General features: G+C 43.5%; 1 protein-coding gene across 1 annotated transcript; it reads left to right on the top strand.

Annotated features, from left to right (window-relative positions):
* The first annotated feature begins 911 nt into the window (after positions 1-911).
* Positions 912-27,029, top strand: LOC310998623 (vinculin-like). The gene is made up of 22 exons (XM_083988766.1): positions 912-1,391; positions 8,708-8,778; positions 9,753-9,903; positions 10,571-10,679; positions 12,270-12,392; positions 13,432-13,592; positions 15,485-15,575; positions 15,675-15,822; positions 15,914-16,067; positions 16,281-16,456; positions 17,476-17,666; positions 18,474-18,673; positions 19,009-19,137; positions 19,253-19,402; positions 19,529-19,637; positions 19,767-20,069; positions 20,146-20,270; positions 20,481-20,666; positions 21,892-22,068; positions 23,980-24,183; positions 24,264-24,368; positions 25,415-27,029. The coding sequence occupies exons 1-22, from the start codon at positions 1,224-1,226 to the stop codon at positions 25,559-25,561; spliced, it is 3,378 nt and encodes a 1,125-aa protein (XP_083844892.1). The 5' UTR covers positions 912-1,223; the 3' UTR covers positions 25,562-27,029.
* Positions 27,030-27,069: the final 40 nt, after the last annotated feature.

Raw genomic sequence — 27,069 nt, forward strand, 5'->3', positions numbered from 1 at the left:
TCTGGTTTCCCCAACACAGATTCAGATCTGAGAAGTAGGGACAACCCTGCCAATACCGACACACGCGCACAAACACACACGCGCACACACTGACACAGAAACCCGAGAAGTGCCAATACACCCATAAATTACAGTAGCCTACTGTAGGATCAATTTGAGTGTTTCCCCTTAGTGTGTTAATTACAACAGCAAATTGATCACTTTAATTCTAATGCATTTTCAAGTGCAACCAGCCAGGTGGGTTTTAAAGCTGCGGGGGCAACTGTTCATCGAGGACCCTCTGTGCCAGAGTGGAGAAGCTGAAGAGTCAGTGTGGAGGTGCAGCTCAGGATCTTTGAGACTCCTTCCCTCAGCTGCAGCCAGCAGCAGCAAGCTGAGGCCTTGGGCTTTATTTAGACCTGGACATTGAGGCCTGGAGACATGAACTCCTGACCCACCTTTTAATGAACAGAGATCATATGTCAGATAGAGGTTTCAGGCTTAGCCTGAGCCAAAAACACCCGTTTTCTTCAACATTGAAGGCGCTGGTGCTGGTGCAGCTCCCAGTCTCATCTCTGGTGTCCACCATGGCTTCACAGACATGAAGATGACCTTTAGCCTATCAGGCTGCAGGGAGCAGCTTCACTGTCATGTTTACATTTTCCTCTGTTGTAGTTGTTGCACCTTATACACCCCTCGTTTCCAAATACCTCTCCTCCCATGTCCTGAAATTACGATCTCTTCCCATTAAGTTACCCCAACACTTTCCTTTTTTGGGCCACTCGCTTGCATGACGTAATTTGGGAAGAGCTCTCCTTTGCAATGTGTGTGTGTGTGTGTTTGTGTGTTTGTGTGTGCGTGCGTGTGCGTGCAGGGAAAGCGTCAGTGCGCACCAACACCAACCCGCTTGGCAGCTGTATTCCTTCGCTGTGATTGGGCGGAGGGCGGTGATTCCTTCTGTCACGATTTGGGTCGCTCCCACCGGAGCACACCGACCGTCGGAGCCCAGCCTTTACTGAGGTGCTGAGCGGAGGAGACGGGTGCACGCCGGGAGGGGAGACGCATGAGGGTTTCATCTCAGGGGCTCGGATTTGCCAACTCGGGATTTGTCCTCCTGTCGGTGAGGAGAGGGAAGGAGAGGAGAGAAGAGGAGAGAAGAGGAGAGGAGAGAAGGGGGGGATCTTGAGTGCTGGAGCGACCAGCCGCTTTTTCGTCTGTCGGGGCTGCGGTAAAAGTCGTTCACGATGCCGGTGTTTCACACCAAGACAATCGAGAGTATCCTGGAGCCGGTGGCCCAGCAGATCTCCCACCTGGTCATCATGCACGAGGAGGGGGAGGTGGACGGTAAAGCCATCCCGGATCTGACGGTGCCGGTGGCCGCGGTGCAGGCGGCAGTCAGCAACCTTGTGCGGGTGAGTCCGGAGTTTGAACCAGGGCGTCAAAGCAAACCACAAAGTCCCTGCATCCAGTGGCATTTATCACCCCCAAACTTCCACATAAGCTGCACGGTGCAGTGACAGTTCTGACACCGTGGCCTCAATTTTCCCGGGGACATAAAATAATTCAAAAGCAGCTCATCAAACTGTCCTTCGCACTGCATTCAGGGATATTCATCTTCCCTCTCTGTGTGGCTCCCAGATACATTTAATGGCAAAACCACCTTGATCTCTGCTCGCCATTAAAATCATATAAAACTGCCATAGCTACAGCCCAGCTGACGCTCATGCGTGTTTCACGAGCTCCTGCAGTAGTTTTGTGTGTGTGTGTTCACACAACAACATTGTCAAACTCTGCCCTATTGATAATCAGATGACTGCTGAGCTCAATGAAGTTTGTGGGGCGGAAGAAACGAGTGCTGATTGAATTAACAGGATGCGTCTCTCTCTCTCTCTCTCTCTGTCACTCACTGTGTGATCAGTAAATGTCACTTGTGCTAAAGAGAGAGGTGGACTGTAGCTTTATTTCCTCCCAGCTTCACTCAACTGAGTCAGAGTGTGCACTGTGCAGTTTATTTAACAGTGTCTATAATAAACCCATTCATTGTAATAACCTCCACAGAGAGCAGATGCAGTTCACACTCAGGTCATTTATCACACTCCCACACTACACTTCCCTTCATCTATACTTTCCTCCCTCCTTTCCCAGCATCTCTTACTCCTCCACTGTGGCCGTCAGTTTCACCTCCTCTCTGTCCATTTCCTCTTCTGTCATATAGTCTAAATGGTCATTTTGTACAGAGGGGAGGAGAGTCTCGGTCAGACAGAGTGGAAAAATCAATACAGGCCACACCATTAATGCTGATCCGGAGTCGTTGTTATCGATGCAGGGGCCTCACTCACTCAGGAGAAGTCAGCCACAGACAGGAGGAAACATTCAGTCGTTTTACATTTTGATCATGGAACCTGATAAAGAGAAAACAAACTGGTTTCAAGTCAATTTGTGCAAGGACACACTCACTGTGGGGCTGTGGCAGAGTCTGGGAGGAGCAGTGCATGCTCATGTTTGGTCAAGAATTTAACATGTGCTAGTTTACTACGCTCTCACTTTTGAATGACTTTGATCATGTTTTGTGTTTGTGCATTTTCTGTATCTGGCAGCTGAAACAGCTGGCCACAAATTACTATTCAGAAAACAAGCTTGGAATTTTTACGTCTGGTGTTATTCAGGGAATATGGGAGTAAATTGATTGATTTGACCTATTTTACACTATGCAGGCACAAAGATTCTGAAATTAGACAGTCATTTACATCAACATTTAGCTGGATTCATATTGTTCAAATATGGTTCTTAATTTGTTCAGAATTAAAGTGCTCTATCGTCCCACATGTGACACAAGATCAAATCTAACTCAGTAGACTAGTATTATAAGGTGTATTGTGTGAATTGCTTCTTTGAAATAACTTGTAGTGATTGTTGTTCATTTAAATTGCTCTCCTGTCAGTAGTTGAACGGCCTTGACTACGCTGCTGCTTTTCTGTGCACGGGCCCACAAGATCATTCAGATAAATGTCTCATTAACTGATTATTAAAAGGTCCCTTCAGCCTGGATCCAAACACCGAGGCCTGTCTTGATGAAAAATCTCCTTTTTATGCGATATCATCCACCAGCTTCACTTAGCCCTTGATATCCCATTGCTACCGGGCACACGAATCCATCCCTCTCTTTCTCTCTCTCTCGCTCTCACTCTCTCCCTCTCTTCTCGTCCTTGTTGATCCATTCAGTTGATCCATCCAGACAGAGAGCAGAAGGGGGCTAATAGCAGCCTCGGGTACTGTCGCTGGTCTCAGATGATGGAAATGCGAGGCTACAGGAAGAGATAAGGGCAGAGGGCCAGTGACAGTGGAAGGTGTTGAACAGAGGAAACATAGGAATGAAGGACAGGAATAACAAATGAAAGGAAAAGTAGGATGCAATAAAAAAAGAAGTTAAAATCCCAGGTGTATTTTTGAAGCTCTTATAGAGTACTGGATAAAGACACCAACTAAATGCCTAAATATGCAGCTGGAGATGGGATGGCTGGTAGTTGTGTAGTTCACTGATAGAGGGGCGAAGAGTTAATAAGTGGGTGAAAAGAAGGTGTTGAAAGAGAGAACAAAAGGTGCTTGAGAACAGAGCTTGTAAAATCAGCAGCGGCTGGTTGCCGGGTAGACAAACTTAATTGGATGCAATGGACACATAACACTGAAATCTATACAGATATTTCTGAGCACATACACTTTATTTTAGAAAGCTGATTCAGTTTGTGCTAAGACATGATGCGATATACAGCAACATGCCACAATCACCACAAGAGTCCCACTGCACACTGATACAATTACACTGTTAACCCCCCGTCCAGGGTGGGCTGACAGCAGGGGGTACTTAAAATCTAGGTCACTGAGACACTTAGAAACACACACACGCAAGATGGTGTCAGTCTCAATCCGTCAGAGGGCCGTGCGTGGGCTGACGCCGATTCAACGAAAGATCTGAAAGATGCTGCTTGGTTGAAAGTGCGAGCTCGCTCAAGTTGTGCTGATGACAGAGCCGCCTCGGTGGTGTTTGAGAAGTAATGTGCTCCTGAAGGAGTCAACATAGAATCTGAGCACGTCTGGGAGAGGGAGATGGGGAGGGGGGAGGAGGGCAAGGAATAAATAGATTTACCGTTGAGTGAAGTAACTACACTCTGACAGAACGGAGCAGAAAGAGAGAGAGAGAGGAGGGATGTGAGAAGTGAGACTAAAATTGTCTAACAGCGTGATGCAGAATGAGCAGAGAACAGGAGCGCCATGGGGAGGAGAAATAGCCACTTACAGTCAGATGCCGGCATCCCGCAAGGGGGGGAAAGTGTCTCTGGCATCTTCTGACTAGATCTTTTGACAGACTGCCAACTAGCCTCCCAGTCTGAGTCTACCCCACCCTCATCCCCACCCTGTACCTCCCTCAGATATACTGTACACACACCAGCTCTCCTCAGCTCGACCATGTAAATATGAGCCATCTCTTCAGACCTACGATGAGTCCTTGTCTCCAGCTCCATCTCTCCCCACACATTTTAAACGTCTTAAATCTAATCCTGGCTTGTATTATATAGCAGGATTACATCAATGTCTTAAATCTAATCCTGGTTTGTATTATATAGCAGGATTATATCAATGATTGTGTTTTCAGGCACTCGTGGTTCATTAATTGACATGTGCTTTCAGTACAGTACCACATATGGGCGCATTTGCATTTTTTTCTCGGATATTGGCAAATGTGATACTGAGACTTTAGGCTCTGGTCCTAGTTGGATGCATTTCAATTGAGTCATTGATTAAAATAAGAAAAAAAACATCAAAGGATTGTTGTGATTTTTTGAAGTGTTTTCAGGGTGGGAGGAGTGGAAAGGTGAGAGGAAATAAGGCAATACAGAGGAGGGATGGCATGCAGCTATAGCTTTATACCGCAGTTGTTGTGTAGTCATTGTCTTTGAAACTTAGACATTACCTGATAGAGGAGTTAGTCATCATAATTTGCAGGCATAGACGTTTCCCATCGTTCTTTGATTGAACTGCCTGGACTGTCACATTCAATGTTATGTTCATGACAAGACAGTAACAGCTGATGCCTGTGGATCTCAGATAGGACCAGGCTAACTGTTTTGTGTCAGCTATTGACAGCTGTCTGTTTCCGTGCTTTCCGTGGCTATTCAACCACATACTCACCGCACCATCAGCGTGCACAGCAAACCACTTAACTCTGCATCAATTATGCATTGTATAATCAATGCCAAGTGTTGCTGCTTACGGGAAAAGTCTTTGATCAGTGACCTGATGTGACTGTGGCTGCAGGTGTACCGAGAGTTTCCCAAACCTGCGCTCGACTTGTAGAGCTGCATTCCTCACATTTCACAGATGTGACTCTCTTGCTGCTTTTAAATAAAGAAGGAAATTCAGAACGACTCACTGAGGCCCTCATATATTTTAATCATCTCCCTTAAGACCTTTGCAGAGTTTATGAATATTCATTACAGTGTTTCACATGGACAGAGTAAGCACTGACAGATATACAATAATAACTACATAGTGAATAAAATTGAAAGGACAAATGGCTATGTAGATTATAATTTTAGTTTACAGAGAGTATCACATCTATCATATGATATTAAGAGGATAAAAATGATCAGGTAATGACATATATTCTCTTCATATCTTTTCATGCTGCCTATTTCTTAAAGTGGAGGTTGTCGTGTTGCTGTCTGATATAGAAACCCATAATTAAAAACTTCAGCTTCACTGGAAACCTTAAAGTCAGAGTTATTTTGTGTTGCATTAGTTCCACAAAGATGAAAACCCTGATGATTTCTTAAATAAAATGCAGCCTCTGCAATTACATTAATTATTGATGTAAAAGAGCAGAATAATATTGGTGAAAGTCGGTTTCCTTGTTTGATGTTTTAGCTCTTACTGGCCACAGTGTGTGATGAGAAGAAAAGTGTGTAGCAGCATAAATGGATCTCGCTGTGTAGGTGAAAGTGTTGTGTGATGGAGACATTCTAAGTCTCTGGAGCCAGAAAGTCTATTAACAGACTTTCATCGATGCAGCAAGAGACTGATGTCATCATCTCGCTGTAATTGCATCTCACATGTGTGTGTGTGTGTGTGTGTGTGGGTGTGTGTGTGTGTGTGTGTAGGTGGATGCTTGTGTGTGTTAGGGGCTGTGTCATGGTTTTTCAGGCAGCTGCTGCATCAGTCTAGAGGAAGCAGAGGATGCATCCTGCTGTGTTTTAGGTGTATGTGTGTGATTTTGCTCACTGCACTTTCGTGTCTGTTTGTGAGCTATTTATAAAATTTCAAATTTGCAGTAGACCTTGCTGGAATCTCAGCATCACTGCATGCAAGCAATCCATCTTCCTAACAGGAGAAAGTAACTCAGAATCTGAGACACTGTTGGACCCGGGGGAATTTCCTGTTGTGGTCCAAATTTGTTTGGTGACATGAGACATTTGCAGCATGATGAAGAGGAGGCACTCTGAGTATACTTACTTACAGAGAGAAAAACATTATGGTTTCTTCACTATCCACTTACCAATCATTGCATGTGGGCGGTCTATAAATGCAGGTAGTTGTGCTCTGTTCTGATCCCCCTGCCCACCCTGTTCCTGTTCACTGAACTGAAATAGTCACAGTATGTGTGGTCGCTTGTTTTGTTTGTTTCCCAGTTCATTTTAGTTTTTTCTTTTGCTTTTGTTATTCATATTTGTGCTGAGAGTTGAAGTGTGGTGTAAGTGTGGTCTGATGGGTGGCCTGAGTCCAACGCCCCACAGCCAAGCCTCAAGTGCCACACTTACCGGTAACCTATTACCGGTTCTGGTAGTGGGGTGGTTTATCTGGGACAGGGCTGAAGTGGTTCACGTCCATTAGTTCAACCACACATATTGTATTTCTATTGGTGACTAAGTTTCACCCCTTAGAATTAGTTTTGGCGTTCCCCAGGGCACCCTTGTAGGACCATCTCTTTTTGTCATTGTATACTCCCTCTAGGTGGGATGATGTACCATGGGCATGAACTAATATACCTATACTGATGATATACAGACCTGTGTGTCCCAGTAAAGCATGAAAACCCTAGTAGCTTGTCCATTATGAAAGAGTGTCTGGTCGACCATATCTCAGTTGATTTCAGCCTTAACGCTGAGCTTCACATCATGATGATAGTACACAGTGCTAAGATCTGTTCATGTCTGAGCTTCTGAGACGCAGAAACCATCAAACATACTTTCATTCCCTCACTATTAGATTACTGTGGGGTCCTAACTATTGTAATAAATCACAATATAAGTCATAGACTTTAAATAGTACAGAATACAGCAGAGGGACAACTAATAAAAAAATTAAAAACCAGAGAGAAACCATATTTCCGCCCTCCTACTGTCTTTACATTGGCCTCTAGTCCATTACACAATCGATTTTGAAATTCTCCTTATGACTTTTAAAGCACTTCATGGTCTAGTCTCAGATTAGATTTCTGGATGAATAGCCCCTTATCACCCCATAAGTGTTGTCGGGAGCTCCCAAGTCAAGATGTTTGGCAAAAAGGCAACAGAGGTTTTGCTGTTAGGGCACTGCAACTTCACAGCCTTTTTGATGAACACAGATTTTCAAAATCAGTATCTTCTTTTAACTCACTTCTAAAAACACATTTCTTTCATAAGGTGTTTGAAAAATGTATTATTACACACAATCAAAGCTATATAAAAGTTAAAGCAGAAGTGAGTGGTCCGGTCGTTTTCGCTAATGCTGCGTTCCAGGCAGGCTTTTGAAATCGTAAATTACAGCTTCAAGTCACAACTTACGACTTTGTAGCGTTTCAGGCAACCCACTCCTGTTTTTCCGACCTGTTTTACCGGTGAAAGTCACTATAACGTCCACTCGTAACTTCCGACCCGTGAACTCGTACCAGATCGAACTGGTACCACTTCACGGTCGGAAAAATACGAGTTTCCTTGAACGCACCATAACAGTCCTCGTCCCTACGTCCCTACAGCCCTGCATGCCGTTCTCTCTCCTCATTGGATAAAAACTGTGGGATACAAGAAAAGTTTTCTCCTGGGCTCAGAGCAGAGCAGAGTGACTGAGAGACCCGTGTTTCAGTCCAAACACTCTATGTAAGTGATTGCTGTCGGAAGATATAACTATTTAAGACTTATATTAACACAAATATATCACTCACTTCTGCTTTAAATCAATGTCCTTAGTGTATCAAAAGCACACATTAAAAGTCACAGTTTCAGTTTGAGTCTCAATCAGGAAAGAAGGAAAACAATGTGAAGCACGTACAGAGTCACAAAATCAACAAACTCTGGTAGAAAAGTCACTTATTACTATCAAGCTCTGCTTGTGCCATAAGAGAGAAAGCTGAAAGGTTATTTTCCGTATTGTTTACACTGCACTGATGATATTGTCATGTGGATCAGTTTAGAGCAAAATAATCGTCTTTCCTTGACCTGCCCTCCCATGGACCAACCGTCAGCCAAGTCCACCAGACCCTGAGCTGTGCTGAGCTGAGCTGCTTCCCCCCAAAGCTTGAAAAATATGACATGCATGCATGGTTGAAATAGGTGTGAATTGATACACACCCGTTCACCCTGCAGACTATTAATAGTGCTTACTTGAATACTATTTCCTCTCTTGCTGCAGCTAATGATAATAAAATGAAGGTGTGTGTGATTGTTTGTTTGTGTGTGTGTGTGTGTGTGTGTCACAGGTGGGGAAGGAGACGGTTCAAACGACCGAAGACCAGGTGATGAAGAGAGACATGCCTCCTGCGTTCATTAAGTAAGTGTTCGTCTGAGGCGCTGCGCACACTTTAGAAGAAAAAGAAGCTCTCTTGTTCCTTTGTCCCGCTGTCGCCCCCACTGTCACTCACGGAAAAAAACTGAGTGACAAAATATGGAAATGATCCACTTTATCCGAGCAGACAGAGAACTTGTTAAAAAGGAGGATTCCAGGCGATTTAATGTCAGGAAATGTGGCTCCGTTCCCAGCTGCAACAAAGAGCCACTTCTGAGGCCGAGGCTGTCCAGCTCCAGCATCCAGGCCGCTGAGAAGCTGTTTGTTGTTTTCCAGCTTGCATCCAGAGAGCTGACATGAACTCTTGGGTGCCGGCTGAGAGCTTGCTACTCAGCCATCACAGGACTTTAGACATTAGGCCGTATTTTCTGGCCCGTACACTTACGCTTACTTATCAGAGCTTTTCCCACACATTCATCGCAGTATTATCTGTTCATTTTCTCCTAAATTTAGCTTATTTACCCCAAATCCAAATGAGTGTTTTTAGTTTCAAGAAAAAGGCCCAGACCTCAGTCAGACCTATACAGTGCTCTCTAACTGCTCACTCACACATACACGGGGCACTACACCATAAATCTCACTCACAGGGCTTAGGAGGGGGCATGTGGGAATGTGAACCTGACTAAATATAGATGAACCAGCAGCCATCGATACCCTGACCAATGGGGGTCAGAAAGAGGAGGGACTTGGCTTTATTCATGTGCTCCTAAAATCCATCACCTCCTTCAGGCTGAGCTAATCACCGACCACCAAGGAGCACACGATTCAAGACAGAAAATGAAACATGAGAACTTTCATTGGTCTCACATTGTTAGTCAGAAATGTGAAAACTACAGAACCACAACATGTTATGAATCCCAGATCACCCCCCCTCTAACCGCCTCGTTTTGGTTTTCTATCTCATCTACGAAGGTGATAAATCCCTGTTGTTGTTAAGCGTCTGTGTTGTGTTTTTTCAGGGTGGAGAACTCGAGCTCTAAGCTCGTCCAAGCCGCTCAGATGCTGAAGGCAGATCCGTACTCTGTTCCTGCACGAGATTACCTGATTGACGGATCCAGAGGGATACTGTCAGGAACATCCGACCTGCTCCTTACCTTTGATGAGGCGGAGGTGTGTGTGCGTGTGTGTGTGTGTGTTTGCCTTTTTATCCCCATGTGTGTGTGTATCCTGAGAACAGCTTTTACTTCAGCGGTGCGGTATCTTTCAGTGAAATAAAGCTTTATATAGCCACACAGAGGAAGGAGGAACTCGGCTTCAAGCAAGTCTCGAATGCAGCCAGATCTAATCACTGAGATCAAATGACTTCCCTCTGTCGTAACTCAGGATATGTGTGCGGCTGACTCTGTGTATATGCTATATGTGTGTATGTGAGGATATAGTATGTACAAGGTTGCGTGGTGTGTGTGTTATGTGTGTGTGTGTGTGTGTGTGTGTGTGTGTGTGTGAGGGCAGCCTCATAAGTGGAATCACATTGGGCACGTGATGAAGCTCACCACATCTCATCAGTAGCCTCATTTTTAAAAGAGCAACTTCTCGCAGTCACAAGATGTACATCACAAGACTGTACACACACACACACACACACAAAGACACACACACAAAGACACCACACAAACAACGGGGCAACTTCAATGCCGTCTAAAAAAAGCTAATGCACACATTGAATTTTGTGAAGACGTTTGTCTCCGATCACCATTATCAGCCCTTTGTTTTGTCTGTACTTATGATTTCATCCAGTTGTGTTCATGTCATTATGTTATTATGTGTTGTGTTGTAGGTGCGCAAGATAATCAGAGTGTGTAAAGGTATCCTGGAGTATCTGGCTGTGGCTGAAGTGGTGGAGACCATGGAGGACCTCATCACTTACACCAAGAACCTAGGACCAGGTCAGCAGGATCCTTTTTTTGTTTAAGCCAATTTAAAGGTGACACTTGGTGAGGACGACACACACGTGTTGATTAACTGAAAGTGAGAATCAAACAGTGCAAGTGGACGAGCTCACATTCAGAATTTATTTAATCGTACACATTTTAAACATTTACACTGACAAAATTCATTCAAAGATCCTTTTTATGGGCTTTTTAAAGTATTTTTTTTGGCTTTTCATGCCTTTATTAGATAGAACAGTTGAGAGAGACAGGAAATGGGGAGGCAGAGAGAATGGGAATGACATGCAGGATAGAGCTGCCCGATGCGATCGCCTGCAGCGAGGACTGTGGCCTCTATACATGGGGCGCCTGCTTAACCACCTGCGCCACTCGACGCCCCTTTATGGGCTTTTATACGGGAGCGTGTAACAAAGGCCCTCAGCCAGAGGCAATCTGGGGATGTTGGACTGGCCCTCTACATAAAGGGATATGTATCAAAATCTTTGGCTATTAGAATAACTCTGCAATGAAAATTATATATTTTAAGGAAGCACAACCGGTCGCTGCAGGGTCATTGAGTTCCAGTTTAGAGCTGCACTCTCGGTTAATAAATCAGTGATGATTTAAACTTTTCCTTGTTTTATATGACGGCAAAGGAAATATTAGTTTTGGTCTCTGTGTTCAATTTTGGACTTAGTTGTTTCGGACTCTGTGAAGGGAATTTTCAAGAAAATAAACAGCAGATTTATTGATAAATAGAAAAATAATGGGCTCTATGCACAGCTCCAGCACTTCCTGAATTTAAGGCAGGTCCTTCATTTCCTGTCTTACATTATTGGACAAACTGATTAATCCAGGTGTGTCTGACCATTGTGACTACTCAGACACACCTGGATTAATCAGTGTGTCCAATAATGTAAGACAGGAAATGAAGGACCTGCCTTAAATTCAGGAAGTGCTGGAGCTGTGCATAGAGCCCATTGTCTGTTGCAGTCCTGTTCTAGTGACACTGGGCTTGATGTCATAATTCTGTGAATAATTAAGTAAAAAAGGTCAATGCGAATGCATCATGCTTTCTAGCTTTGGTGTTTTCTTAGAAACTCCACTAAGACATAAAATGTAGAATCAAGCTCTATTTCTGACTCTTCTCTGGGTTAAAGATCCAGCTGTCATGTGAAAAACTTAATTACCCACCAACTGCTCCTCTGACGCTAAGATGCTGTGATTTACAGATCAGAGTCTTTTCACTGGAGCATAAACAGTCTATTTATCATCAGAGGTAAAAGGTCAATTGTGTTGTCCGTGCACTGTGGCATAATGAGCCGGAGGAAATCTGATGCCAAGGCTTTCTCACACTTTGCTGATGCCGTCATTGTACGAGATCAGTGGTTCATGAGGTAATGGTGTTTGGATGTGTTGGAGGTACCCATTTGGTGAAAACACTGAGAGGTGGCCTCAGCCTCTGATTGCTCAAGCACAGTCGCCGTTGTAATGCTGACGCCAAACACGAGCTCATTACCATTTCTCGCATGCGTTTTGGTTTGATTTTGGTCGCCTCCAGTTTTCACAGCACAATAACATCTCCGTCATTTTGCTCTCTCTCCTCAGGGATGACCAAAATGTCAAAGATGATCGAGGAGAGGCAGCAGGAGCTGACGCACCAAGAACACAGACAGATGCTCGTCAACTCCATGAACACCGTCAAAGAGCTGCTGCCTGTTCTTATATCAGGTATGTACTGTATGTGTGACTGTATTATGTATGTGTGAGTGTGTGTGGGCAAATGACTGTGCAGGTCACTGAGCACCCAACAGTTGTTATAGCAACACTGATAATTACAGTCATTAGGTGCTGGGGATGTCAGACTACACACACATACTGTATGTCGCCCACTAGCGCCTCACATACTGTCTTCTGTACCAGCAAAGAGCAGAAACACTGTCACGGCTTCAAGTTCTACATTCACATGTGAAAGTTTAATTAGGGTGTAATCTCAGAAAAATTTGGATTACAAGCCATTTTGCACCTTAAAGTGACTGTAATCCAAAACGTTATGTTGACAGTGTATCACATGATTACTACTGTTAAAAAACAATCAGTCCCATAGATAATTAACACTTGGTTCAATAGTTGTCTTAACAGAATTTTTTTTAGCATCTTTCAGCTCATTATTGCTCTTTGTCCACAACGTTGATTCTCTCTTATGGCTTGGTTTAGATGTTTTCAGTGGAAAGACTCTGTGCTTTACATGGCCAACACTAGGAAGACGAAAATTAACAATTAAATGGCGACTATAGTGAAGCATTTAGCAGCCAAACATCCAGATGTTTCCCTCTTGGGGCATGTTGAGACCAAAAACAGAGCTAAAAGAGAGGTTGGATCTAATCTAATCTAATTTCAGCAAGTAACAAGAAACCTGACTATAAATGAAATCTAATGTTGCTTTATATGTGCTGCATTTATAAATAAGCAAATAACAAAATGAACTTACAACATGTCGCATCTGCTGCCCCCCAGTGGCCACAAAATACAGCTTTACAACTAGAAGAGTTATTATTCTGGTGGCAGTTTTTTGTTTGTTGAAAATGATGGTGAAATACGGTGCTGCTTATTTTTTCTTCAGGGATCCTTTAAAAGGTTTTTTTTTGTTTTTTTTGTACTGCTAAGTGGGCAGAATTTCAAATAAATAGTAGCTTTAATGAACAGTTATATATTTTTTGTGACAATTTTACAACTGTAATCATAAATACTCATGTTTTTTTCCCCTTAGCTATAAAGATTTTTGTGGCAACCAAGAGCGGCCGAGGTGCCGGTGTTGAAGAGGCGGAGAGGAACAGAAAGTTTACCTATGAAAAGATGAGCACTGAAATCCACGAGATTATAAGAGTCTTACAGCTCACGACCTGGGATGAAGATGCATGGGCCAATAAGGTACGATATGTGCTGCACATGTGAACTCAGCCACCCAACTCCCTATGCACTCACTTTTGCTTTGGTTTGCCTGTTCACACACACACACACACACCTACACACACACACACACGGACACACACTCTAACCACACATCTCTGTGCTGTAGAGAGCATCTTCAAAAGTCTCACTCTTTACTTTGTCTCCACTTTTCATTTTGCTCGGTAGTATAACTCCTGGTTTTTCTTTTTCTTTTCTTTCTTTACCTTCCTCCTCCATTCTTTTCCTCCCTGTAGAAGGTAAGCCTGTTTCTCTCCCCCTCTGCAGTTTTCAGCATGCCACTGTGTATGTGTGTGTGAGAGAGAGAGAAGGAAAATGTCTCCATGCTCACACCAAATATATATATATATATATAAATATATATATATACATATCTATATTCTAATATATGTGTATGTATATATGTCATAATGGTGTTTGACAGTAAGTATTTCATGCGTTTAAATCCGCACTGGTCTCTGATGATGTGCAGTACACATGCGTCATCACTGTATTACAGTAATATGTGTGCATTATGTTTGTCTCTATAGCGATTTTAGTCAAATGGCATGAAGCAGATGGCAGTTCTTTACGTTTTAAGCTTTATAACTTCCTTTTTTTTAATCAATACCTGCTTCAGAATTTTCAGTCATGTTTTTTTTCTCGTACTGCTCATGTTTACTGTGCGATTAAGCTTTCAATAGCACAATAAGACACTGTTTTGGGCAGAGTATCATCACTTGGAGATCATTTTGGACAGATAAATTAGAGATTGTGCAATGGGATCTTTATCTGATCTACTAGTCTAACCGGTAACCCTGCATGTTTCTCTGCACACAGCCACCTCAGACACTGAACTTCCTGTCTGTCTTCTGCGTGTGTGTTTGCTGTGGAAATACCTCATAGTTCGTGTGTGAGCTGTTACAATAATTTATTGTCAGTGTGTGTGTGGGGGGGGAGCCACTGGCACACAATGACTGTCCTCTGCTCAGGTCATGAATTATAGAAATAAACTGGTTGGTGTCCAGACACATTCATAATAGATGGGCTGTATTGAAGCTGTATTGAACACGTTCACCTAAGTGGTTCATTCTCCTTTCAGCTGGAAAGTATTTTTTGTTTTTTGCTCCACCTGGTATTAAGCACTTTAGATGTGAGATTAGCACTCCTATCTTCCCCCTTCATCACAAGTAATTATTAATTACAAAATATCAGTTAGATAGCTTGGCAATACAGAATTTATGAAAGCTATTACATTTTGCAGCATAAAGGCTTGTGTTATTACTAATGACTCTATTCATGGTAAATTAATAATTCATTACTACCCCACAGTTCAATAATAAAGACTAATGAATAGTATAGAGCCCACAAATAAGTTTATACATTTGGCTGCAATGGTTCTAACATAGTAATCATTTATCAATGGCTAATAAAGAGTATAAACTTTCTAAATAGTTTGCACATTTGCTGCTATAACTTTAAGTAAACCAGTGATTAAAATATACATTTCTGGGATCCTTTAAAGGAAAGAGGTGACATTTCTTTTTCAAGTACTGTCAACAAAAAGATCGAAACTAAAAAGTATTAATTGTGTAAACTCATCTTACATATTCAGATAAACAGCACGGATAAGTCAATACCATCTACACGTGGGAAAACATCAAGTTTCAAACTGACACATCTGTTGTTTTGGTGTTTTGTGTACTCTATTGGCTTCTCTCTTTAATTTCTCTCTGTTTACTTTAGCATATTATTGTTAGAATAGCAATGAATTGTTATCGTTTTTCCATAATGTGAAGTGGTACCTTCTTATTGAACACCCACTGCTGTTTGGACAAAGCTATACACAATGCTGTGTTTTCTCTTTACCTCAGGACATGGAGGCTTTGAAGAGATCTCTGGCTTTGATTGAGTCAAAGATGGCCCAGGCTAAAAGCTGGCTCAAAGATCCTCATGGACAGCCAGGTACCTGTAACAGTGTTTTTTTTTTTTTTTTTTTTACCATGTCTTCAGCTCTTTAGATCTTATTCCACATTGTCATCTTATTGTGCGTGTCATCTTCAGGAGACCCCGGGGAGGTTGCCCTGCATGTGATACTGGATGAAGCTGGTAAGGTGGGAGAACTGTGTGCTGGGAGGGAGAGGAAAGACATATTGGCAACCACCAAGGCTCTGGGACAAATGACTGACCAGATTGCAGATCTGAGAGCCAGGTAGTGTGTCTTGTATGAGAGGGTGAAACCTAAACTATTTTCTTTATGTTAAGTACTTTGTCACCATGTGCATGTTTTTCTTTTGTGGCAGAGGCCAGGGCACGACGCCGGGTTGTGTGCAGCGTGCAAGCCAGTGCTCACAGGGCTTAGACTTGTTATTTGGCAAAGTGGACAGCGCTGCCCGCAGACTGGAGGCTTTAATCAATGCCAAGCAGGCCATTTCCAGGAGGCTGGACGCTGCACAGGTCAGATAAAACAACAACAACACAGTAATCCATGTTAACCCTGTCCCCAGTGAACCTTACCTCCTCTCGGCAATGTATTTGTCCTATTTCTGTCTCCCGTGAAGTGACCTTTTCACATGGCCAAAGCAATCTTGTCATGTTTTTTTGCACAGATATACGTATGTTGCATGTTTTATGGGAGGGGAACTACAGTCATTCATGTATGTTCTGTAGGCCTGGCTGGCTGATCCTCACGGTGGTCCCGAGGGGGAGGAGATCATCAGGGCGTTATTAGCGGAGGCCAAACGCATTGCCGACCTGTGTGAGGACCCCAAAGAGAGGGATGACATACTGCGCTCTATAAGTGAGATCGCAGGACTCACCGCCAGACTGGTGGAACTACGCAGACAGTACGCTTTCCTTTTTCTGACACATGATGCATGACTAACAATGTTTTTGTGATTACTTTGAGTAACTCTTAGACCCTCTTTTTCTAGGCGCAAACTGCAACCTCATGCCACCAATAGCTGGCATATTATACCTGCCTGGAAAATATGTTGTTGCCTGTCAACCTTGGGCATCAGTCCTGCCATAAGGTTTCAAACTGTTGTAACTCAATATGGTGTTGGTGAAATGGGGATTTACCGTATTGTGGTGGGCCAGTCAGCCTACGTAAAGTAAAATATTAATCATCCTAAAGTTCAAGCCACAGAATTTTGTATTTCAAGCAAACTTCAGGTTGTGTTTAGAGCAGTAAGTTTACCAAACAGTGCAACAGTTTAATGAATCATGCCACAATGAGTCATCGTTAACGAATATGTCGTCTGTAGCCTACCGCACCTCCAGTGCATCGTCTGACCATAAAAGGAAGCCGCAGATAAACACGACAGAGTGAACCAAATGATCAAGCTGTTGTCAAGATCCACACAAAACTATGGATTTAATCTTTAAAAGAGACTCTGCAAATTGCACCAGAAGATTTAGGGGATTATCAAGTATTTTCTGATCTGGAACAGATTGTACTGTCATAATATGAGGCTCTGTACACATGTCAGCCCTGAATGATCTCATGATAACTGAGATAAATACAACCTTTATTAATCTTTCAAATAATGTACATGATATAAATATTATTTGATTTGTCTGGCATTAGGTCAGTATTAAATTACTTGTAGAAAACACATGCTCCCAGTAAAGCCTGTAACACAAGCATTTATCTTCATTTAATGGTAACACAGGATTAGGATGAATGTTGACAAGAGCAGATGGAGAAGTGGCATCAGCCTTTGGTGGTGGTATTTCCCTTTATAGATGGTGAATAACAGTGGTGTGGTGCAGACTAGACATATTTTGGGTTTAACAGCTTATTTCTAAACTTTGGCCTTTTTGTTTTTTCCTCTAATCATCTCTCTGTCTGTCACTGTCTCAGGGGTAAAGGTGACAGCCCAGAGGCCCGTGCACTGGCCAAGCAGATTGGGGCGGCGCTGCTCACCCTGCAGTCCAAAACCAACCGGGCCGTGGCCAACATGAGACCAGCCAAACCCGCCATCACCTTGGAGGGCAAGATGGAGCAGGCCCTCCGCTGGGTGAACAACCCCGGAGTGGACGACAGAGGAGTAGGTGAGAGAGGATGGATGACAGCTGCAGCGATGGATGATGTAGTAGTTTGGTTTTAAAAATGGGAGCGCTGACCTTCTACGCCTTTTGTCAGCCTCCTTGTATGTGGTTGATGGATGGGTGCGGGGGAAGTGGTAATAGCAGCACCTGTGTGAAGGATGTAAGGTGTTTGTGGTGCATTAGGACATCGTTCAGTCTGGAAACATCTCTGCATGTGCCACAGAAATAACCAAACGTGTGAATGATGCCATTTCCTTAAATGCCCACGGTGATGCATCTCTTGCGTTAATCACACTTACTTAGTCATTGCGCGTTGCATTATATTTACTGCTTTGTTGTCTGTTGTTGCTATAGCCCTGTCTTTTGTGTGTCTCCTATTTTCCCTCCCATGCTTCCCTATGGGAGCAGAGTGTGAGAGGCTACAGTGGAACACAGGTACCTGTCTGCTACGTGCTTTCTCAGAAGATGTAACCCAACACAACAGATATTAATCACACAGTTACTTCCTGGAAACATGAAACATGAGCTCAGCATGTGCGACACAATACAGCAACGTAGAAATTTCAAAAAAAGACATTAAAAACCACAGTCGTTAGTCACCTGTTTCCTTCCTATTTTTTATTTTACCACATCATTTCTCCATCATGGGCGGAATAACGGATTATCTTATCTTATCTTATTACCAAGAAAAATGTCAAATGTCTAAATAAGGACCTGTAATTGTTGCACCTGGGTTGTTATTGAACCACGAAGAAATATCAGGCATCCAGATGTGATATATTCTTGACTCTGATGCATTTCTCTCTCCAGGCCAGGCAGCGATCAGAGGGATGGTTGGAGAAGGGAGGAGGCTGGCAGGAGGCTTGTTAGGCCCCTATCGGCAGGATATGATTGGACGCTGCGACCGAACAGAGGCGCTGATGGCATCTTTGGCAGACATGGCAGGCAGGGGAGAGGCTGAGGCTCCTCACGCACGAGCTACAGCCGCACAGCTGCAGGACAGCCTCAAGGTATAGCTCTGTGGTACCACAATCATACATGTATGCGTTCACAAATAAATCAGGGTTCAGTGTTTCACTGTGCAGACCCTTAAAGGTTATTATTATAAGTTACAGTCGAGATCATTAAGTGTCCAAATGCACCAAATATATCAGATCACATAAAATTTGTGGCAGTGTCAATAAAATGATAAACAGCACATGTAAAAAAGATATGGTGCAGCCATATAAAGAAAACATGGAGTCTTAGGTTTGTATACATGATGCATGCATATGTGGTGATAGTGGAAAGCGTTGGTGCAGAGCTCCACCTAGTGGACTAAGACAACACACTCTGCTCCTACCAGGACCTGAGGCAGCACATGCAGGAGGTGATGACCCAGGAAGTATCTGACGTCTTCAGCGACACCACCACCCCCATCAAACTGCTGGCTGTGGCGGCAACTGCCCCTCCTGACGCCCCCAACAGGCAGGAGGTCGGTAGCAGACATACACTGCTCCTCTATCCAGATGTTGTCTGTCAATGAATAAGAAGAGGGAAGTAAAATGTTGTGCTTTATCTGACTCTTCCCAAAAATGATGTGTTTATAGGTTTTCGAAGAACGTGCAGGGAACTTTGAGGCCCACGCAGGTCGGCTGGGAGCGACCGCGGAGAAGGCGGCTGCCGTGGGCACAGCCAATAAGGGCACAGTGGAGGGGATCCACGCAGCTGTGAAACATGCCAGGGAGCTCACACCACAGGTGCTCCTATTTGTTTTTAGTATTTGCATGGTTGCACACACTGATGAAAGTCACACACGTATGTCTGACATGTGTGTGTGTGTGTGTGTGTGTGTGTGTGTGTGTGTGTGTGTGTGTGTTGTTCAGGTGACCTCTGCTGCTCGGATCTTGTTGAAGAATCCTGGAAACAAAGCAGCATACGAGCACTTTGACACCATGAAGAACCAGTGGATCGACAACGTGGAGAGACTCACTGGTGAGGAAATTCTCAACATTTCTTGTATTACTTGATTATTATTATTTTGAGGTAGTTGCAGTGTTACAGCACACAACATACAAAAGAGGATTTAGAGAGCTGCTATAATGTGTCTCTCTGTGTCCTCAGGTCTGGTGGACGAGGCCATCGATACCAAATCTCTGTTAGATGCCTCTGAGGAGGCTATAAAGAAAGACATAGACAAATGCAGAGTTGCCATGGCAAATGTTCAGCCCCAGATGCTTGTTGCCGGGGCAACAAGCATAGCAAGACGAGCTAATCGCGTCCTCTTGGTGGCTAAGAGGGAAATGGAGAACTCTGAAGATCCGCGCTTCAGGGACACGGTGAAACATGCGTCAGACATCCTCTCACACACCATCTCGCCCATGGTGATGGATGCAAAGGCAGTGGCCGGAAACATACAGGATAAAGGTACAGGACAACGCTAACGATAACACGCGTTCAGGATATTGTAGTGGATAAAATGTTCACACACTTTTCCCTGCAGCTCTGCAAAAGGCCTACTTGGACTCGTGTCTGAGGATCCTGGCTGCAGTCGGGAAAGTTAGAGAAGCTTTCCAACCTCAGGAGCTGGACTTCCCTCCTCCACCGCCTGACCTGGACCAGCTCCATGTACGCATACAAACACACTCTCTATTATACACATAAATACATAAGAAATACATTTGAAGAGCCTACTACTGAGTTTGGACTCTGGTGTGGTATGGAGAGAATAGAAAATCTTGCAGCAACAAGGAGCTTTAAACATAACCATCCACAAATATCCTCATTCGCCTTTATCTACATATTTGTAAGTCATATCTGTGTGTGTCATTTTTCCAGGTCAGTGATGAGCAGGCGCCACCGAAGCCCCCCTTGCCTGAAGGCGAGGTGCCCCCTCCTCGGCCCCCACCTCCGGAGGAAAAGGACGAGGAGTTCCCGGAGCAGAAGGCTGGAGAGGTGCTGAGTGAGCCCATGATGGTGGCAGCCAGGCAGCTGCACGATGAGGCACGCAAGTGGTCCAGCAAGGTCAGTTCACACAAACACACAGGAATATATACAGCTGGCACATTCTCCCAATCAAATGTGATGTATGTGCAGTTTCAAAATCAGTCACAGACAGTTCTGGGTTTAAAAAAAAAAAGTAGATGGCAAGTGCTGGCAAGATGATCCCAGGATTTTACTTTTTCTCTGTTAGACCATAATGCACTTGTCGTCGTCGAATGAGGAAGTATCTGCTCACATTTGGAGAATATCCTGAAATCAAGTTTACTTTTTTCCTCTGAAATCATTTTGATCCTGAAATGTGTAGATCAATGTGACTCGATTCCAATTTCAGAGTGAAACTGGAAGCTGTCATGTGTCATGTACACAGTAAATATCAGAAATATATATGGAGAGACGGTCAAGTCTCTCATCTACAGCAAAACTAGAGATCAAGCACATCATATTTGTAGCAGATTTTGGATTTCCTGCACTTCTATCTGTATATTGGTGTCTGTGTTTTTTTCCATTATGTGTGTCCAAGTGTTTCTATGTGGAGGAGCTGTGTAAAGGAACAGTTATATTGTCCGCCACAACGATCCAGGAATATCTTCTTACTCCACTCTCATTGTGAAGCTCGTAACGTTTCCCCCTCTTTAGTTTCCTCACACTCATATAATGATCTTTGCATCAGATGTGTCTTTGGAAACAAGGCACAGTGATAATTGCACTGGGTCACCTTATGTTCTCCAGCACTCTCCTTAGACTCTTATATGCACCAGAGGGACGCCAACCACTGGTTTTGGTTACAGTTCGACTCTATTTGATTGTGCAAATGCCACAGCCTCAAGTCACATCATCCACCTGCTGCCCACGCAAACCAGCTCCTCTTTCCCTCTTTTTTTCCCCCTCCACAACACCATCTCTGCCTGTGCAGTTTCACCTCCCCTCTCGCTGCTCTTTCATGATGCTTGCATTCTGTCCTCCTCCCTGCTGTGAGTCTCCTGTCCTCTCTTCTTCCATCCAGTGCCTCTCATACTGTACTAAATGGCTCCTTTTCCCATGCTTCCCTCCCTCCCGCCATCCTTGGCTTTCTCCTCCCCCTTCTTTTCCACTTTCCTCCTTTTTTTCCCTCCTCCTCCTCCTCCTCCGACCCTCTGTGCCTCCCTCCCTTTCCTACCCATCCCAATCGACCCTGCTGCTCCAACCTCCACCAACAACTCCACTCCCCACCCCCCCCTCCCACCACCCCTTGCCTTGCCCTGCCCAGCCTGAGGATGAGGAGGCAGTAGAGGAGAGGGAGGTAGATGATGAAGATGAGTTTACTGATGGTGAGGATGACTATGAGCCAGAGCTGCTGATGATGCCCTCCAACCAGCCTGTCAATCAACCCATTCTGGCAGCTGCCCAGGCTCTCCACCAGGAGGCGCGCAAGTGGTCCAGCAAGGTCTGCGCACGCACATATGCACATGAGCGCACACACACAACCAGATGTGGGTCAGACAGTATTTGTAGTGGATCATAAGGTAACACTTTACAATAAGGGTCCCTTAATTAACGTTAGTTAGTACATTATTAAGCATTAATTAACTGTTTACAGATATATTAACAATCATTATTATGTATTACTTAGGATTAGGAAAGCCTATTAGTAAGCAGTTAATTAATGTTCAAAGTTAATACATTTAAAAGTTGAATAATGTAATTAGTTATCATTATGTATGCATTACTCAGCATTAATTAACACATTAGTTTATATATTAAAGGGACAACGAGGAGTTTTGGAAAGCGAAGTGTCTTCACACTACATTTACCATGAGCCTCCGCGCGCACGGTGAAATTATTTGACCGGCGCAAGACGGACGTCTTGCCAAAAATGTTTTCATTCATCAAGAATTAAAGGTGTACAGAAATGGCCGTTTGTCCTGTTTGTCGCGCCGAGTTGTCACGAGCTGCAACACAAGTTTACCCGAGTGAGGAAAACGAATTTGATTGGTCGTTATCGAGCGGGCGGGATATTCAAAGCTTGGGGCGAGACCGAGCTCCGTGTGTGTGTGCGTGTCTCAGACGTTGAATGACGGATTACGGATCCAATATCAGTGGCTGGTGAATCGTGTACAGGCTGACGTATAATCCGTGCGCCTGCATTATCCAATGCGAAAAAAAAAATACACACTTTCATCCCGGATTTACTCAAAAATAGAATTTTGCACAAAGTTTGGCCTACAACGTCTGAAAAATGAGTTATCACATTAATTTTATCACCCAAAGTGGGCTCAAATTCAATTTTCTTTTCTGTACACCTTTAAAGTCAGAGTTTATATTTATCGAAAATGGACCCATTAACAAGTGTGGGTATATGAGACTTTTTTATTGTCACGGAATTTTTCTGCCGCTGGAGAAACTTCTCGTTGTCCCTTTAATGTACGAACTAATGTTAATTAAGGGACCCTTATTGTGAAGTGTTACCGATCATAAATACTGTTTGACACCCCCCGCCCCCCACCATGCACACACACATCCACGCATGCAAACACACAAGAAAAGGACAAAGAAACACTCTCTGGATTATTAGCCCACAGTCACTGAAGCTCTGCATCTGCCACTACCATGGAAACCGCCATCCAGCTGTGGCTGCTGTTTTCACAGTTGCGGCATCACACTCAGATGGTTGACACACGGTTATGCTGCTACGGTTGCACTAAAAGCCAACTGATTGAATGGCGAGTTTGTTTGTTTGTTTGTTGCACCACATGGACAAACTGGTACTGGCTTCACAAGTCTCACCCACATGTTTTCACCATTTAGTGGGTGAAACGGAGGGGCTACACACCCCCCCTCGTTGCCTGGTCAACCTGTGAAGCCAAGGATGACAGTTTCCCAAAGACTTCCGGGTGACGTAGTCTGACATTAGACTTGCTTGCTTGGCCCAATATGATCACTTGCTTCTGCTTCTTAGTCTCAGGGTGTGAACTGAACTCACCTCCAACACTGTGAACATCAACTAACCTCAGGTTGACTGTGATGTTGGAGACACAGTGAGAACCTCAACGCCGTTTCCCTCCAAAACGATGGATGTATTGTAATCGCATGCAGCTTTATGCTAAACACGCTTTTAGATGTAGTGCTTGGTTTGCTTTTTCAAAATTCAGATTCATGCACAGTTTAGTATTTTGATTATGCTATTTTCAGAATCCTACATTTTGATTATCATTAGAAAAATGTGTGGAAACATGATTCAGAAAATAATGTTTCTGTAGATTTCTCCCTCTCGTCCGAAGCCATGCTTCTCTCCAGTATCCTGCTTTGCTCTCAGCTCTCACTGCTTCCTCCTCTAATCCCTCCCACCTCTTCACAGGGCAACGACATCATCGCAGCAGCCAAGCGGATGGCTCTGCTGATGGCGGAAATGTCTCGGCTGGTGCGCGGAGGAAGCGGGAACAAGCGAGCGCTGATCCAGTGCGCCAAGGACATCGCCAAGGCCTCGGACGAGGTGACGAGGCTGGCTAAAGAAGTGGCCAAGCAGTGCACTGACAGACGCATCAGAACCAACCTGCTGCAGGTGAGGACACAAAGACACAGACTGAAACGTCCTCTTTAAGTATCTAGACTTCTACTTTACACATCTTTCTCCTCCCAAAGGTGTGTGAGCGCATCCCTACCATCAGCACTCAGCTGAAGATCCTCTCCACTGTCAAAGCCACCATGCTGGGACGAACAAACATCAGTGAGGAGGAGTCAGAGCAGGTAAACTCACTAACAAAACTGCACAACATATAGGAACAGATACAACAACGTCAGAGTGAATGAATATGAATGAATGAATATAACAGATTTCACTGATTCACTGAGAAAATGTGTATTTAATGTGGACCAGTTTTGTCCGATCCACTTAACCCTCCTGTTGTCTTTCTGGGTCAAATTGACCCAATTTGTTCCCTTACTCCATCCTTCCTTTCTCCTTCCTTCTTTCCAAAATCCTTCCTTCCTTCCTTCCTTCCTTCCTTCCTTCCTTCCTTCCTTCCTCTTTTGATCCAATTGACCCTCCATCTTTCTTTCCTCCCTTTTCCCTTCCTTCTTTCCCTTCTTCCTTCCTTGAACAAATCTGTTCCCTCCCTCCATCTTTCTTTCCTTCCTTTTCCCCTTCCTTCTTTCCACAACCCCCCCCCTTCCTTCCATCCTTCTTCCTTCCTTTTTGACCCAATCTGTTCCCTCTCTCCATCTTTCCTTCCTTTTCCCCTTCCTTCTTTCCTACCATCTTTCTCTTTGTCCTTCCTTCCCTCCTTCCTTCCTTCCTTCTTTTCCTTTGTCCTTCCTGCCTTCCTTCCTTCCTTGACCCAGGTGGACAACAGGAGTTGTTAATAAGTTCCAGAAACTGATTCATATTGGTTAAGTGTGTCATTTATAACTTACAGTCATGGAATGTAAACACACATTTATTTCTGCACTATACTTCAGTACTTTGGTACTTGTATTTAATTTAAGATACACATTACATTACACGTTTTCCATCCCCCATCAAGTGTTTACATAAAGTTACTGGTTACTTTTCAGCATTTTTCATCATTAAAGATTAAAGCGGGGTTAATCAGGGCTCACATTTTCCAATTCACAATAAGACAATAAGTTCATTGAATTAACCCCTCAAATTCAAATTGCGACTTGTTGAAGTGGTCCGACCTTGAAGCTGGACTAAACCATCTCAGAGTAATTCAGTAATTACTTGTCTGACGGTCCAATAAATCCCATCTGTGTTGTTATTTATTAACGGCTTCACTTGTGTCCCCGACCAGGCCACAGACATGCTGGTCCATAACGCCCAGAACCTGATGCAGTCGGTGAAGGAGACCGTCAGAGAGGCGGAGGCGGCCTCCATCAAGATCCGCACAGACGCAGGATGCACCCTTCGCTGGGTGCGCAAGACCCCCTGGTACCAGTGAACAGACCCGAACACTGAAACAACATTAAAACTTGGCGCAGACAGCACACACCTCATGTAGGAGTAGCAGTGCGCACACTCGTCACGGAGCAAGCGTGCACTTTCTTCACAGAGGAAACTGCAGGTGATTTTGATTTATTCTCCACTGTAGTCTTGGGTGTGTGTGTGTGTGTGTGTGTGTGTACCAGGACCATTTGATTTGGTACCGATCAGGTTTCATTTATCGGAGTGAATTCAGCTTTGCTCTCCAGTTCCCTTTATCTGTAACTTTTTAATATATATTTTTGGTATGTTGTGTTACAAGAGTTTATCCAAATCCCAGGTATATATTTTTTGCATGGAAATTTTTTCTATTTTCTAAAGGCAAATTATGACATTCAGATATTATCTCCTAGAGGATATTTTACTTTTCATTCATTTTTTTGTCAGTGAGATTTTCTTATTGTCTATTGTATATACAGTAATAATTTGTTTTATGGACAACACTCAGCTGTGAGCTTTATTCACTGAGTTTGACACTAAAGTGTGAGCTGACGACGAGCTCTCCTCTCTTCATGTTTACTTCTGGTAATAACACTGTTCTTAACTGTGGATCTACAAATTCAAAGGTGACACCTACTCACTGCTGTCCGTTGATGTTTATACTTGAAAAACTAAAAGGTCTTTTAGATTTAAAGTGTTACGACTCTGAGGCAAATGACACAGTTTCAAGGGCAATTGTGTAATTTGAAAAAAAAAGTATGATTGTCAGTAAAAAAGTCTTTTTTTTGTTGACTGCAGGAAGGTTGGTAACAGAGATGAGGTTTTCACTTGACAGTGGCAGTATGAGTGACAGTAACATAGAAGTTCAGATGTTTTTAATGTGTGTTTTGAGTTCTTTTTGTTGAACTGTCACAGTGAACAATGCCAAAGGATTTGTTTTCTTACTGTAAGCTGCATAGTTTTCTTAACACTTAAAATCCAGGTTATTAGAAACAAGACAGACAATTTTTTTTTGAAGCTCTAAAGTACGTTTTGTGGTCTGTTCGTTTTCTGTTATTGTTTTTTAGCAAAAAGGAAAAAAAGTATATTTTTTTTCTAGTTTGCATTTTTTTAAACTAATTGTATTGTTTTGTTTCTGCGCTATCACTGTAACAGTTGAACTGTTGGGATTTTTTTTTTTCCAAAATAAATCAAAAACAGTGATTTTTTAGTCGGCCATCCAACATCCTGTTTTTAGACGTTTCTCCTTGTGTGAGCTCAGTAGTCCCACTGGATGTTCTGAAGCGCCACTGTCATTCACGTTTTCTAGACGACCCCGGCGGTTTGAGTACAAAAATAAACTTTTACCTTGATGTCAGGCATTGATGCCACTGCAGCGGTCTAGTTTATTTTTAGGTTTCACTCAAAAAAAAAAACACAGTTTAAAGAGGAAGTGTTTGAGTCTGGAGTAACTACACAGCAGTTGAACAGGAAACTCAATATGAAATGCACACACACATCAGTTTTATTAATTTGTTCCTGTTAAAT

Source organism: Trachurus trachurus (genome assembly GCF_905171665.1).
Source record: "Trachurus trachurus genome assembly, chromosome: 15".
NCBI lineage: Eukaryota > Metazoa > Chordata > Actinopteri > Carangiformes > Carangidae > Trachurus > Trachurus trachurus.